The 16,948-nt window shown below is 39.2% G+C and overlaps 1 protein-coding gene across 1 annotated transcript in view; it reads left to right on the forward strand.

Moving 5' to 3' along the window:
• DDX60 (DExD/H-box helicase 60) overlaps positions 1 to 16,948 on the forward strand; it is a 47,393-nt gene that overhangs the window by 23,391 nt on the left and 7,054 nt on the right. Inside the window, exons 22-33 of the mRNA XM_050895635.1 lie at positions 26 to 135; positions 243 to 347; positions 434 to 562; positions 1,375 to 1,502; positions 4,124 to 4,282; positions 5,533 to 5,677; positions 7,877 to 8,029; positions 10,431 to 10,535; positions 11,796 to 11,996; positions 13,096 to 13,200; positions 14,590 to 14,728; positions 15,415 to 15,536. Of these exons, the coding sequence (XP_050751592.1) occupies positions 26 to 135; positions 243 to 347; positions 434 to 562; positions 1,375 to 1,502; positions 4,124 to 4,282; positions 5,533 to 5,677; positions 7,877 to 8,029; positions 10,431 to 10,535; positions 11,796 to 11,996; positions 13,096 to 13,200; positions 14,590 to 14,728; positions 15,415 to 15,536 (1,601 nt within the window). The remainder of the gene's footprint in view (positions 1 to 25; positions 136 to 242; positions 348 to 433; positions 563 to 1,374; positions 1,503 to 4,123; positions 4,283 to 5,532; positions 5,678 to 7,876; positions 8,030 to 10,430; positions 10,536 to 11,795; positions 11,997 to 13,095; positions 13,201 to 14,589; positions 14,729 to 15,414; positions 15,537 to 16,948) is intronic.

Genomic DNA, 16,948 nt, shown 5'->3' on the forward strand with positions numbered 1-16,948 from the left:
TGACAGCATTTTTGTCTCTTCACAGTCTTGTATGAAGAAAGATACAATGATTTGGAAAAGTATGTGTGTTCTCTAAAGGGCAGTGATTTTATCATTGAACATTGTCATCCATGCGCTGCATTAACAGTCAATCATGTAAGCATAATACTGGCATCAGTATTGTTTAGCAACTGTTACATTTAGGCAACATGAGTTCCATCAAAATTATTCCTTTATTTTTCTTTTGTTTAAACTCTTTGCAGATTGAGAACTATGGTATTCCTTCAGATCTTTCTCTGTCTCCACGAGAGAGCATCCAGCTTTATGACACAATGGTAAAGGTCTGGCAAAAGTGGCCAAGGGCACAGGTGTGTATACACAGCTGTGGGCAAAATATATCAAAATAAATAGATAACAAAGTACTGCAATGTTTTATATTAATGTTGTTTTCCAGGAGCTGGATCCTGAGGAGTTTGTCTCTTTCAAGAATAAAGTAGTAATAAAAAAGGCAGATGCGAGGAAATATGAACAGGAACTAAAGAAAGAACTAAGCAAATGGATTGTGCTTGGTCAAAGACAGAAGGTAACAGTTGTTACAGGGCGCTTTCTTAAGATTGTGTACAGCTTTAATAATAATTATATGCAATAATATAATTGTGGGAGTTTCTCCTCCCATAATTATTATTTATCAGGTTTAACTGCTGCTGTACTTGAAAGATAAGCACTAATATTTGTGGCATTTCCATAAGCATTCTCAAGGTGATGTTTTCACAAGCTTCTCTGGGAATCAGACTTCTGATACTGCTGTGAGATTTCAACTCCTGATTCCTTTAGATACCTCCTACAATTAGTGAGAATATTGTACCATTGTTCTGCTTTTTTTAGTCTACCTCTTTTTTGCTGCTCATTTGAAACCTTCTGTGTAACCACAGACAGTATGTGTGTTTCCATGTAAAAGATAGAAATTAAAGCAATGAGCAGAAAATCAAGTCCTTCATTGGAGGCCACCTCTTCCTGTATCATAAAAGGAATATGAGGAGGTGGTGATTAGACAACAAAGAAAAAATAAAGAATGTTTGGGGAAAACCCAAATTTCTTGAAATATGACACTTAAATGTGAAAATATATCCTAATTAGTTAGTGATACTTTATTATTTGCACAATGATGGTAGCCATGAATGCTACAACAATTTGCATTTTGAGCTCTTACCAAAGTCATTTGATAACTTGCAGACCGTTTAGTCTGTAAACTATATGTGGCTATTGCAGTTCCGAATGATTTAAAAAATATGAGCTGATAGAAGTTGACACAGGAAAATGGAGTCTTCATATCTGTTAGCCTGCAGCCAGAAGTTTCTGCCATTAAAATCTCCACAATAATACTACTTTGGTCAGGTGAATGAGCTACTGGAGCACCTTAAGCCAAAACCTGTGGATTGCTCAGAACAGGAAAAATGGAAGCATTTTGCAAGCTTTGTTGATAAATTACATGAGATGGATAAGTTGCCTGCCATATTTTTTATGTAAGTACAGTCCATGTATTATATGTGTATTGCCTATATTCAGAAAAATGAGTATTGGAGATAAGCATTGATATGGCTTGGCAAATGCCATTTATGTGGTATTTGTTACCTTTGCATTAAAACATACAAAGTAAAGGCCTACAAGCTCTATCAACCCATGTATCTTTATGGCACTAAAGATTTAGCTGAAATAAAACTGGGAGCATTTAATTACTGTGTGGAAAGGGTAGAATCCATGGGTGATATCTGAGAAAATTACAAGAAACTGAATCACATTAAAATGAGAGCCAGATTCTCAGTTGCTTTGCCCCAGAGTAGTCAGTAAAACTTGTGGAAAGTGTATGCTGTTTATTTAGAGGTACAAATGGTGTATGGGCCAGATTTGCTAGGGAAAAGGGTGGAATGAGGTTCTATGAATGTGCGCGTTTGTCACATGGTGATGGTTCCACTGCATAGCCTCTAACAATCTCATCTTACATCCAGTGACATGCGTCAAACTGTTTTGCATATGTGTGAGATGTAACTACATAGCATCAAATAGGCACAACTTTGAGCCTACTGACAATATTGTTATTGTCAGTGATATTGCTAATATTAGTAAAGTAGGCATGTACCTCAATGTTGGACTTAAAAAGAAGCTGCTTATCAGTAAACAGTTGTCTAGTGCCTATTCTCACTGTAATAATGCATAGGAACAGTCATGTAAAAATGGAAAGTTTTCTCATCTCAGTGTGAAGCCTTGCCCTTCCTTACATTGTACACTAGGGCTAGAATGCTCACTGCCATTTCAGTTCTCACATGCTTGATGCTGATAAAAACGCATTTCTAAAAGAACTCTAGAAAGGAAGAAGCAAAAAGTGAATATATATATTGATGACACATCTCAAATTACTCTAGTCACTGGTAAATTCTTTTTTTCTATTTCTCAGTGAATGGTCTAGTTGTAAATTAATGTTATGGCTGATTTCAAGCTGAAACTGGCAGTTTTCAAAAGGACTCTTAGATATTTGTAATTCCTTCAAATAAGGAATAATTTCAGGGCTGCTGTATGAACTGCAACATCATTTTGGGGCACTCCATAGGAAGTTCCAAGGTAGCTTCTCCTTAGGGGAGATGGATAAGTGCCTTCCTCTCATTTACCCTGGAATGATGGATCCTTAGAAATTCTTGCTGACTTACGGCTCTGACAAGGGACTGTGAGTAGAGTATGAATATCCTAGACAATTGATAAGTGATCATGATGAGACAAGAACACATCCCAGACCAGTGAACACGGAGGCAGAACCTAGTGGTATCAAGCTGGGGGATGAGGTACAGAAATCTGTTATCTAAGAGTCTTTTAAGGCACAGGTATAGTGTGACAGCACTTGGTAGACCTCCCCAGTGTCTTTGTAGAGAGACAAGGGACAAGAGTCAGACAGAATTTAAAAAAAAAAAAAAAAAAAAAAAATCTCTAGTTAAATGTCCCAGTCCTGAGAAATTATGATGGAGATGAAGGGGATGAGTAGCCCTCACAAGTAGCAGACAGTGACTTGGAGTAATAGATTGATATTTATGCTTCATTGGTGCTGGTAAGCTTTTTTCCCCTAAGCCGTTATTGATGAATGAGGTTGCAAAGCAGGCATCCTGTATGGTGTTATGTTAGCATGGAATTAATGGAGACTCCTGAGAGAGCAGGTATCAGAGCTGTAGAAGCCAAATTGCTATCACAGCCATTGGTGGTAGGGGAAAAAACAGTACTTAGAGTTTGCTTTTCTTTTCTTAGAGCCACCAAGGAAAAGAACAGGCTGGCACCACTTTAGTGCTCCTTATGGCTGAATAAACTCAATGGTAGAGAGAAATTAGATCATTCAGTCTGAGCTTCAAAGGGGGGAAAAAAAAAAGAGTAAATGTCAAATGACTGTTATTGAGCTCTGTCATCCGTGAAGATGTGAAAAGCTTACGTTAAAGAGAGGTTACCTCTTAGCCTTAAAATCTGTATCCTTTTATCCAGAAAGGCCAAATAAAGTCCTTCAATTTTTACTCCTGTTCTTGGTGACTGCCAGATTTGAATGACTTGTGAATATTCTAATGGACTAGGATGCAACCTCACCCCATGTGTTGCCAACACCTTGTATGGTGTTAGTTAACAGGATCTGCCTGCTACAAGAATAAAAAAAATACTTCTTGAGAGTGAAGCTGGAGCAGTCTTCATCCCAGTTAAACTCCAAACACTCCAATACTGAAAAAGCTATGAGGAAGAACAGCTATGTAGAAGACCAAGAAAGAAGAGGCACTGATTCTCAGCTGGGTAGTTGAGAAGAATTAAAATGCTACAGTTTGCTTTATCTGTATGTCCAAGTATCCAGCTTAGGGAAAGGTAGAGTTGAGCATACTTTCTATAGATAATTTATTGACAGAACCATTTTACATTTTACCACTTAGTTTTGGAATAATAGCAGTTTGAAAGTGAATGCGGACTATGATTTGGAGATGGAATAGGGATACGCTTCTAATGATTAGATTCTAACTATTGTCAGATGATAAGGCTCACTGAATATTATTGTAACAGCATTACATATAAATAAAAACTCTATTAGAGTTCATCTAACTGATGCATATTATATATTATTTACTTTAAGATTTAACGTGGATTCAGTGGAATGTGCAGCCAGGAATGTATTCCTCAATTTGCTGAAAAGACAAAAAAGTGAACAATACCCTAATACTGAGAGGGAAAAAGAACGTTTAAGGGATGAACTAAGAAAAGTGAAAAAAATGCTAATAAAATTCGATCCTCAGTAAGTATTATAACTATATATTATTAAAATCTTACGTATTATCACAAAATTACGCGCTGTCATAACTTATTTCTGGGGAATGTACCTTTCAGCAGCACATTCATCCAGCTTGCAGTATAGTAGTCCCTGCTCCTTTTTGTGCTCTAGCAACCCACACAGTAGGAGCAGCTGTATGGCAGGTGTCAATCAGCAGTACCTAGTGTATAGTCAGGCAGCAGGAAGATACCAGTGTTGCTGACATTGTGTAAGGTGCTGGCACTACAACATGAGAATCAAAGAGAGAGACCTGAATACATGAGATTGGTCAGTATGGAATAATTCGCTACTGAGATATCAAGGTATTGGAACGACTTTTTCTCCAGACTGTAACTTTTGTCATGCAACTCTTAAAAACAGTGTAGCATCTGACCCTGGTGCTGGGTCAGCCACTGTGGGAGAATATTTTCATAGTTTAGCCTCACCATGGCTGGTTACAGTGGTGGATCTCTGACATACGGGTTCACCTGACTGGTGAGATGTTCTTTGAATATTTGTCAGCCTTTTGCTTGAATTGTACTGTATTTGTTTCCCCCTTAACCTTGAATTTTCTTGATTTTGTGATCACAGAGCATGAATTTTTATAAGGCATTTGGCAATGAAATATGGCTATAGTTATCAGACATGGTGGTTTTATCCTTCTAATCATGACAATTTACAGTGCATTCTTTGGACATAGTATCATGAAAGAATGAACTTAGCTGACTTTCGTAGTAGTAAGTGAGAACTGGAAAATCCAGTAGGAATTTAGACACATATTTAGACATTGAAGTAGCTTGAAAAATCTGCCTCTAAATAGTTTTCCCTCCCCTCTCTTCTTCAACTCCTGTCCTAAATCCTTACTGTCCATGTCATTATTTGCAGAAAATCCATCACATTTCTTGTTCATGTTTAATTCTTCTACTGTGCAATCTTGTTAGCTTACTAATTTGCTAAATGAGGTACTTACAGTTGCTGTCTTCATCTTCCTTCATTTTTCTGTATCACCATAATTCCTCCTCTCTACTTCACCCAGAATTACTTGCTGTTTTGCATACAAGCCATGATAAAATGAAGCTGTTAGCATTATCAGTAAATTTACATTAACAGATCTACCTACATGTAGGTATTAAAAGGGAATGAGTCTGCATCTTTCAGTACCCAAAGAATATTTTAAAATTGAGAAATGTATGTTAATTACAGAAATAATAATTTTAATTATATATTGTATACAGGGATACCAAAAAGTTGAGCCCCAGTAAAACGGAAAACATGGTACTTCTTTTGACTACAAAACAACAGTTAGAAAAAAGACTTAAAAGGCTAACTGCTATCCCTTCTGCGTGTACTTACGCTGATCCTAAAGCAGTGGATGAAGATGTAAGTAATTCACTGATAATTATAATATGGTTTTGGTTGTATGTCTAAACATACATTTATGTTAGACATTTATGTATGTCTAAAATGCATGAATTTCTGCATAAATACATAAAATGCATATAATGTGTGATGCAGTTGTACTTCATAACAGTACACATTGACTTCATGAAACATTCTGAATATTTCCATTTAAATTTGATTCCAGGTATCAATCTTAGATAACTTTATTTTTAAGATGTATGGACAACTTCCATTCTGCCAAATAAAAAGATGTTGACTTGTCCTTGTGATAGGAGTCCTGGGATATATACTATGATTAATTCATTTCCATGAACTATCAGCAATGCAGTTCTGTTATTTGTTGATTCAGATCTCAGACTCCTATTTTTCTGACTGAGTCATCAGCATAGGCTGTATGGCACCTTGGTGTACTTATCAAAACATTTTAAAGCCCTTCATATCTTGTAAAAATACTAAATAATAAATTATTTTAGGTTCTAAAAGTTCTAGTCCTCACAAAGCAAAATTTTCCATGATCTTCAATGTGTTTATGCTCCCTGAGGAAAGAAAAGGTGAGAAAAGCTCTGAAAATCTGCAGATGTCCATCAGAAATATTAATGTATGTATTTGTATACAAATAATTAAGGAATAATCTATGAAAGAGATTTATATGATGTGATTTCCAGCAGTAGTGGGTGACTGGGCCTTGATCGAGGAGATCCCCTCTGGTCTAAACTTCCTGAAACATGACTGTGGTTCATGTAGCTGTCTTTTCATGGCTGGAGTTTTTTTTATTAAAAAAAGTAATTGTGATATATAGCTCTTAATCCAGAGAAAAGGTGCTCAAAATTTTGATGAAGTGTCTTGATAATGCTTTCTGCTTAGTGTGTGAAAGAGAGGAAAATTCTGTGTATTGGGACCAAAGTTGAAAATTCTCATGATTCCTTATCCTGGGAACTTGGGATCCCAATGGCATTTTTGGACTGCTGGCAGCCAGCATGGAAGGAATACTGCTTCCCATAGTTGCACATGAGTAAAGGCAGTGAAGAAGTAGCTTGGACTTTGGAACAGATGGCACTTACCTGTAGAGTGAAGTTCAGAAAATACTGAAAAAGCTTAATTCAGTGCTCTTTCTGAGTTTGGGAAAGGGAAACTTCTAACGGTGTTGTGAGGTGAGATGGTGGTACCAAGCAGGGATGACAAACAAAAGCAAAAGAGTATCAATTTCACGTAGCTACTTAGGAATTTGTTCTGTGATAGTGGCACGCACTACATGGTCGTGAGGCCATGCTTTGAGTAGGAAAGTGTCGTGGTTTAATCCCAGCTGGCAACTAAGCACCATGCAGCCACTCGCTCACTTCCCCCTGGTGGGATCAGGGAGAGAACTGGCAGAGTAAAAGTGAGAAAACTTGTGGGTTGAGATAAAGACAGTTTAATCGGTAAAGCAAAAGCCACACATGCAAGCAAAGCAAAACAAGGAATTCATTCACTACTTCCCATCGGCAGGCAGGTGTTCAGCCGTCTCCAGGAAAGCAGGGCTCCATCACCCGTAACGGTTACTTGGGAAGACAAAACGCCATCACTCCGAATGTCCCCCACCTTCCTCCTTCTTCCCCCGGCTTTATATGCTGAGCATGATGTCATATGGTATGGGATATCCCTTTGGTCAGCTGGGGTCAGCTGTCCCAGCTGTGTCCCTTCCCAACTTCTTGTGCACCCCCAGCCTACTTACTGGTGGGGTGGTGTGAGGAGCAGAGAAGGCCCTGACTCTGTGTAAGCACTGCTCAGCAATAACAAAAACATCCCTGTGTTATCAACACTGTTTCCAGCACAAATCCAAAACACAGCCCCATACTAGCTACTGTGAAGAAAATTAACTCTATCCCAGCCAAAACCAGCACAGAAAGTCATGAACATGCCAGCTTGCCATGTCTGGTTGCATCTAGCTGCATGGTAAGACAATTGAGACTGTTGTAATGCCATTTGTTGAAAGGTGAAAAAACCTAACAGTACATAGAATTGTGGTCATAATGAAGCTACTGATGATACACATCCAATTACATACTTTGGGCTTCAGGTTCACTGAAGATCATAAACGGCTATATTTCTCTGTAGTGCTTGGGACTTTATCAGAGAAGACTTTTTTTCATTAATACTACCTAGTTGTGGTTAATACTTAACATTTCTTTTTGTTTGTAGACTTTGAGGAAGATTTTTTATCGACTTAGGTTTGAGAGAAGAGGTTATCTGCAGCAAATGATGGCACTGAGGGGCATTGGGTATCATCATGGATCTATGGGCACCAAGGAGAGACAAGTAGTGGAGATGCTTTTCAGGCTGGGATATATCAAGGTTCGTAAATTGGGATCAGTTCTTTTTTCTTTTAAATTTTAATTTCTCCATATATTTTATTAAAAAATATAGTGTACCTTTCACCAGTGGTAAAATATATTGCATTGACTTTGTCATGCTCATTTAAAAAATGTTGACATGAAGGTTTCCAAACCTTCCAAAATAACCTAAGTGAACTGACAGCTATAGAACTTTTTTTCTAACTAAGAGTTTCTATCCTTCAGATTAGCATACCCTAAGGGAAAAGACCCTTAAGATCATTGAGTCCAACCGTTAATCTGGCACTACCAAGTCCCCCACTAAACCATGTCCCTAAGCGCCACGTCTACACGTCTCTTAAATACCTCCAGGGATGGTGACTCAACCACTTCCCTGGGCAGCCTGTTCCAATGCTTGACAACCCTTTGAGTGAAGAACTTTTTCCTAATATCCAATCTAAACCTCTCCTGGTGCAACTTGAGGCCATTTCCTCTCGTGCTATCGCTTGTTACTTGGGAGAAGAGACTGACACCCACCTTGCTACAACCTCCTTTCAGGTAGCTGTAGTGAAGATAAGGTCTCCCCTGAGCCTCCTTTTCTCCAGGCTAACCAACCCCAGTTCCCTCAGCCGCTCCTCATAAGACTTGTGCTCTAGACTCTTCACGAGCTTCGTTGCCCTTCTTTGGACACGCTCCAGCACCTCAACGTCTTTCTTGTAGTGAGGGGCCCAAAACTGAACACAGTATTCGAGGTGCAGCCTCACCAGTGCCGAGTCCAGGGGGATGATCACTTCCCTAGTCCTGCTGGCCACACTATTTCTGATACAAGCCAGGATGCTATTGGCCTTCTTGGCCACCTGGGTGCACTGCTGGCTCATATTCAGCCAGCTGTTGACCAACACCCCCAGGTCTTTTTCCGCCAGGCAGCTTTCCAGCCACTCTTCCCCAAGCCTGTAGCATTGCATGGGGTTGTTATGGCCCAAGTGCAGGATCTGGCACTTAGCCTTGTTGAACCTCGTACAATTGGCCTCTGCCCATTGATCCAGCCTGTCCGGATCCCTCTGTAGAGCCTTCTTTCCCTCAAGCAGATCAACACTCCTGCCCAACTTGGTGTCGTCTGCAAACTTACTGAGGGTGCACTCGATCCCCTTGTCCAAATCACTGATAAAGCTGTTAAACAGAACTGGCCCCAATACTGAGCCCTGGGGAACACCACTTGTGACCGGCCGCCAACTGGATTTAACTCCATTCACCACAACTCTTTGGGCCCGGCCATCCAGCCAGTTTTTTTACCCAGCAAAGAGTACACCCGTCCAGACCATGAGCAGCCAGTTTCTCCAGGAGAATGCTGTCAGAAACGGTGTCAAAGGCTTTACTAAAGTCTAGGCAGACAACATCCACAGCCTTTCCCTCATCCACGGAGCAGGTCACTTTGTCATAGAAGGAGATCAGGTTAGTCAAGCAGGACCTGCCTTTCACAAACTCATGCTGGCTGGGCCTGATCACCTGGTTGTCCTGTGCATGCCATGTGATAGCACTCAAGATGATCTGCTCCGTAACCTTCCCTGGCACTGAGGTCAGACTGGCAGGCCTGTAGTTCCCCGGATCCTCCTTCCGGCCCTTCTTGTAGACGGGTGTCACATTTGCTAACCTCTGGTCAACTGGGACCTCCCTGGTTAGCCAGGACTGCTGATAAATGATGGAAAGCGGCCTGGTGAGCACTTCCGCCAGCTCCCTCAGTACCCTTGGGTGGATCCCATCTGGCCCCACAGACTTGTGTGTGTCTAAGTGGTGTAGCAGGTCGCTAACCATTTCCCCATGGATTACGGGGGCTTCATTCTGCTCCCTGCCCCTGTCTTCCAGCTCAGGGGGCTGGGTACCCTGAGAACAACTGGTCTTAGTATTAAAGACTGAGGCAAAGAAGGCATTAAGTACCTTAGCCTTTTCCTCAGCCTTTGTCACTATGTTTCCCCCTGCATCCAATAAAGGATGGAGATTCTCCTTAACCCTCGTTTTGTTGCTAATGTATTTATAGGAACATTTTTTTATTGTCTTTTACCACAGCCAACTGAATGTGTTTTAGTTAAATGAACTCTATAGGATTGTGATATTTTGTTCTGTCTTCACGGAATATTTCGATTCGTGTTCAATTTCAATATTATTTAAATTTGTGTTCCATAAAAGTTGTGGTATAAACTTTCAGGATACAAAAGTTTAATATGCATATGTAATGGCTATATGAACTACACTAAAGAGTGAAATTCATGTATGTTCATAGCTCTGTTAAATTAATCAGGTTAAAGTTTAGCTATATGAAAAATGATAGTAAAATTCTTGTTGATTTAAGTTGGATATTACAGGTGTTTTTTTTAAATGGGATGTTGCCATTTCTAATAGATATACTCATGTTTCATATTTTATAGGTAGTCACAGCTACTTCAACACTTGCTCTAGGAATCAACATGCCATGTAAATCTGTTGTCTTTGCTGAAGATTCTGTCTTTTTAGATGCCCTAAATTACAGACAGGTATGGAAATAGAACACCTACTTTTTATTACAAGCACAGTATACATGTAGCTGTCATCACACACAAATTCAGAAAAAATGTCTTTTCTTTTACATATACTTCTGGTTATGTTCTGAGTTTTAGCTGTTCATTTTGCTGACAATAATATTTTTAGCTAAGGTGATTTTACTAATGTTTCAGAACTGCCAGCCCACAAATAATGTATGTAGTCAAAAGACCTATATCAGCAATGAAAGTATTACAATCGCTCAGTGAATTACAGGCATAGATTCGGCTTTCAGTTATGGGAGCCAGAAAGACAAAAGCTGTTTTGTTCTAGCCAGGTTTTTAAAAACGTGTAAAAAATGTGCTATTAGAATATACAGTGGGGATGTAATGAGGAAAAGAAAGATTGCTGACTGGATTAATAGGGACATTTGAGTTCCATCTTGGAAGTGGCACTCCACACAATGCCACACAGCAGTGTGTAGATGAGGTTGCAAGTGCAATAAAGCAGAACTCTAACCTCTTCATCAGCCCCTGTTTCCTGCTCTTGTGCTACTTTTCAAACCTGTATTTCCATGAAGTACTGCCAGTTTGCCTTTGGTTCAGGAGGCCATATAGGCCAGATACAGCTGATGGCATCACCTGGCAGGCAGTTCTCAGAGTCAGAGTGTGAGTGGATCTGTGCAGTAGCCGGACCTATGTGCATCTCCCTTCTGCTGCACATAAATGGTATGACTCTAGCTTTGTCACATCATCTGGTACAAGGGGCAAGTCCCCACAGTGGAACTGACCAAGAACAGGTGATCCAAGCAAGGGAATACACCCTTAGGAAGCTTCTTTCTACTCCTTATTCATATTCTGTGCTCTTTATTCATACTGAGACTACCTCTGCCCCAAACCTACCCAGAAGTAATTCAGAGCTCAATGTAACTTGAAAATAAAGCTGTGTATAGGTATAAATTAAGTTAAAGCTTACCTTGAAGAAATATAAATGTTAAAAAGACATGTGAGAGAACGTAAGTATCCTGGCCAGTGTGTAGGTCTTGTATCAAATTTGGAAGTTCATATTTAAAAAAGTAAATAAACCCACCACATTTGTAAACCAGCTATATTTGAGGTACAACATACTTTGCACACATTATTTTAATAATTCTGCCCAAATGCTTTATTAAGACTGTATAGATGGTACAAGTATATACAACTTAGGTATATTTTATTTAAAAATTAATAATGTTATTATTTTAATGATATAATTATTAAATATTTTATTCTTAGATGTCAGGGCGTGCTGGAAGACGGGGACAAGATATGATTGGAAATGTGTTCTTCTACGATATCCCACTGCCCAAAGTTGAAAGACTTATCAAATCCAATGTACCTCAGTTGAAAGGCCAGTTTCCTCTGACTGTTTCCTTAATATTGAGACTCATGCTGTTGGCTGTGAGAGCTGATGACAAAGCAGATGCCAGAGCAAAGGTTTAATATTTTTTTTCTTAATAGCAATTTAATTAAATTATAATGTCTCCTTAACGTGAGCAGAAAGTTATGCACTTCAGAAGTAAGCAATCTGCCTTCAAATGAAATTGCATACTCTGCTATACTGCTTCTAGTACCTGTGCCGCCATATCCACAGTATTGTACTGTCCATTTGAATACACTTATTCTTTGCAATAAGTATTATTATCAGAAAGCATGCTACTATCAGGAAGGTATTTTTACTGATTCTTGTTCTATGCAGTATTTGCATGACTTGGAGAATCAGAAAGTCTTCCAATATTTAAGATTTCAGCTTTATTTGAGGAGAAGATGTGAACATACATTTCTATAGGGAAGAGGGGAGCTATGAAGTGCTCTCTCAATTGAAACAATGAGAAAATTCTATGTATTACTTGTTTAAATCCTCATACCAACTCTCTGGAATCAAAGAATTCTTATTCTTGCCATTTAATGCAGTGATTTAAGTAAACAACTCATGACCACGATTACAAATTGGTCAGAGATCTCCTCTTGTAATTATTAAGGAACTCTTACCTCCAGATCATCTTTTTTTTGCATCCACTTCGGCATATAGACATTATTTTCAAGGACTCACTGAATGAATTCACACATAAGTCTTCTTAAGATAACAAAGTAAATTGGTAAACTTCTGTGTTAAATATTAAAATATTAAAATGGTATTCAAGTGTAAGGAATAATTTCAAAACTTCCTGCTTTTAGTTTAATGTTATTTAAATCCTTGTATTTTAGATGTCTATATGAATTTCTTGTAATTAACTTTACAAACCTTAGCATAAATTTAGAAAATAAGCACACATCTGACACGGAGACTTTTTCACAAGCATTTCCAGGAGTTACACATTCAATTTACATAAAAATACAACATAACCCCCACCCAGCATTTTCACCCTGAAAACCAATTGATTAAACAAAGCATAAAACCTGGATATTAAATTTCTTTGCTTGTTACAATATCAACATTCCCTTGGATTTCTAATTTCTCTTTTCCCTCCCCCCCCCCCCCCCCCCCCCCCCCCCCCCCCCCCCCCCCCCCCCCCCCCCCGGTTTGTTTGACCAGGCATTGTCAGTGTTGAAGCACTCACTGATGTCGTTCAGAAAGGAAAGATATGCTGAAATATTAAAAATTTATTTTGTATTTTCCTTGCAATTTCTTATCAAAGAGGTAGGTTTTAACTCATTCTCATAAAGGCTAGTTCTTCTTAAATCTACAGATTCTCATTTGTTTGTGTTAGTATGCTTTCATTTTAAGAACCATATATTTTATATTCTATAGCAACAGGCTATTTCTTTCTGTTATCTGTTTCCTTAAATTTCTAAAATTAGAGTGCTTTAAGTTTGAGGTTAATTCTGAGCTACTTATGGAATAAATTCAATAGAAAAAGTCTTATGGTATGGTCTATATGATTACAAATTGATTAGGAAAGTAAGTTGTGCATTTATATTGTATATGAAAATGCATGCATGTGAAATGATAGGGGTTTAAAACATACTAAGGATGACATGATCTCCAAAATGCTGGGAGAAATTATATCTCTAACAAAAATTTAGGAAGTAGGTCTTAGAGAAGACTGAAAATTAGTGGTGTATCTCTCCATAGTAATAGTTTCAATTTGATGGATACCATTTTGGAAAATTTTTATGCGTGACTCCATTTTGGCTTACAGCTCAGGACTACAGGCAGTAAGAGGCACCAATAATGCGATTACATTAACAAATCATCTGTGCCCAGGTTTCCCAGTCCTGCTCCCAATAGGAGCCCTAACCAACATTTCTGCCTCCTCTGCTGGGTGTCCCTTGTGTGTAAGACCAGGAGTCTGACATCCCTATTGAAGAGAAGAATCTGATTAGTGCACAAGACAGATTAGTAACATTTCCAAAAAGTTACAGTTAGCATAAGAACTGGACAAAACCTAGCCCACATACCTAGTATCCTGTCTCCAATTATTTTCCCAGGGAAATGTATTAAAAAAAAAAAAGGGCAACCATATAATGATGGTTCTCTGGATACTTCCTACTTTCTTACAGGGCGTGATGCAGGGTGATCTCTGACAGGAGAGGTGTCCTGGAATTTGTAGCCTTTAATGGAGTTTTATTCCATGAGCTTGTCCTGTTGTTTCTTGAAACTATATAAGCTTCTAGCACCCAAACATCTTGCAGTAACATATTTGACAGATCACTGCTTGCTGTGCTTTTATCCCATCAAACATTTGGGTTAATAGGGGTTTTTTTAATGAAAGTTGCATCAAATATTACTTTGGTGACTGTATGCACTTTTCATTTGCAACATGATCTAAATTGGCGCTAAAACTGTGAAGTCAAGATCTATGCTTTGCACAGGGATATGAAGATCTCCCATGGAAATACTCAAATAGTTGGTGACTTGTTTTTCAGTAAGGAAAAATTTTTGCCTTTCAGTGGAAACTGAATGGTCTCAATAGGTACCTATGCATTAGGTTGAAGGACCATTCTTCTGAATGCTACTATTTTCTATTTTTGTCATATACAAGTTCATCTTTCACAACTAAGCTTTTTTTGTTTTTAAATTAAATAGGGCTACTTGGATCAAGAAGGTAACCCCATAGGATTTGCTGGACTTGTGACACACTTGTACTATTACGAGCCTTCAAATTTTGTTTTAGTGAGCTTTCTTGTGAAAGGTTTATTCCACAAATTGTGCCAGCCAATTAAAGGTAAATAATACTCCATGCATCTTAATTGCAGTCTATGGCAGGCTCTGTAACCCCAACGGTTCTGAAATTTTATGGGTGCTTTCTTGCTACTGCCACCTTTTGCTTGCCTAGCCTTCATCCTCATATCCTTGGCCTCTGCCTTTATGTGCTCTGCATATGCTTATATTTCTGTCCGAGAAAGCCAAGGCGCACACATGGCAATGCTGGTATCATGAACCTAAATTTACTGTTTGTGAAATGTTCTAATGAGGTAAAAAAGAATGCTATACATAGAAAAATTAATAATTCTGAGTCCAGAGCAAGATTTGAATGCCATGTAGCAAATAAGATGGATAACCACTCTGAATATCAACAAATTAAAAAAATGAAATACAGCTAATGTCTCGTTACATGAGTCAAATCCATTCTGTGCACTGAGATATGCTGCAGTATGTGAACGTATGAGAATAAAGTATTAATTTGTACATATTATTGGTTGCTTAATTATCTACCAGAGTTTTTTGTATATAATGCATTGATCTTTATCCAACATAGTTTTGCATAACCTCTGTCATGACAATGGCAGCTGGGAAGGAAACTCCTGAATAGGAGTTGTTTATTTTAAGCAAAAAAAAAAAAAAAAAAAAAATATTTTTTTTTTTTTTACACTTTCATATTTAACCCAAGTACTTTCTGTTTTGATATAGGCTCAACTGTTTTTTCAGAAGATGTCCTGGAAAAGCTAGTGCTCATTCTAGCAAACCTATTTGGGAGAAAATATCTTCCAGCCTGCTCAATGAAATATAAACGCACATTTTGCCAGTCAAAGGTAGACAAAGCATTGGTCTTTACTGTAACTTACGTTGTGTACTACTTCAATGAACTGGTTTCCTTTTGTCAGTTAGACTAGTGTCATTATGGATGTATGGTAGCCTGGTGGGCCAGCAGGTAGCTGCCCACCCAGCTGCTCTCTTACTCCTCCATCTCAACAGGATGGGGGAGAAAATAGGATGGCAAAGCTCATGGGTCGAGACAAAACCAGGGAGATTGCTTACCAGTTATGATCATGGGCAAAACAGCCTCAACTTGTGGAAAATTGGATTAATTTGTTGCCAATTAAAATGGATTTTGGTAGTGAGAAACAAAAAATAAAAATTTCAGCACCACCTTCCCCCTCCTCCTGCCTTCCCCAGGCTCAACTTTACTCCTTTATTCCTGACTCCTTTACCTGCCCCCTACCCCAAGCAGTTCAGGGCTGATGGGAAATGAGAAATGAGTTGTTGTGGTCAGTTCTTAACAGCTCGCTCTGCTGCTCCTTCCTCCTCACACATCACCCCTGCTTCGGTGTGAGTCCTCTCTGTGGGCTGCAGTCCTTCAGGATAAATCTGCTCCAGTGTGGGCTCTCCATGGGCTGTAGTTCTTTCAGGACACATCCAGCTGCTCTTTTGTGGGGTCCTTCACAGGCTGCGGTGTGGATATCTGCTCCAGCATGGTCTTCTCCACTGAGACAGCTGCAGGGAAATCTCTACTCCACTGTGGTCTCTTCTACAGGCTGCAAGGGAATCTCCGCTTCATCACCTGGAGCACCTCCTCCCCCTCCTTCTCTGATCTTGGTGTTCGCACTGCTGCTTCTCACTCTGCCTGTGTGACATTTTTGCCCTTTCTTAAATAAGTTTTCCCAGAGGTGCTGCACCTGTGCCTGATGGGCTCAGGTCTGTCCTGTGGTGGGGCCATTGGAGCTGGCTGTGTCAGTCATGGGGCAGCCCTTGCCCTCTTCTCACAGCAGCCAGCCCTGAATCGTGCCACACCCCTTCCCTCCCCCCCCGCCAACACCTTGCCACCTACATGCAATACAAGTGGCTAGAATAATGAAGAAAGTACTTACTGGATTAAAACAAAGAAGCCTTGATTGAACCACAGAAGTAGCAGTTGAGTGTCAGGTAAAATGAAAAGTACCACATTATTCAAGTACGTTTTAGTGATGACAGATGATTATACAGTTACTGTCATGATATGTGCAAAATGTGAACGTATAAATGACACAGCATTTCTTTGTACAATACTACTCCAGTATCTCTTCCCCAAATGGCAATTTACTTTCTTCTCCTCACTGTGCTAGAATTTTGTGTCCGTCTAAGGAGCTGTATCTTTTTGTGACACGTACCAATGACCCAGAAGGACACCAGCATGCTCTGTGGTACATGACACTGTAGGCTTAGGGCTTTTTCCAAAAATGGGACA

The sequence above is a fragment of the Gymnogyps californianus genome, chromosome 4, assembly GCF_018139145.2.
Source record: "Gymnogyps californianus isolate 813 chromosome 4, ASM1813914v2, whole genome shotgun sequence".
NCBI lineage: Eukaryota > Metazoa > Chordata > Aves > Accipitriformes > Cathartidae > Gymnogyps > Gymnogyps californianus.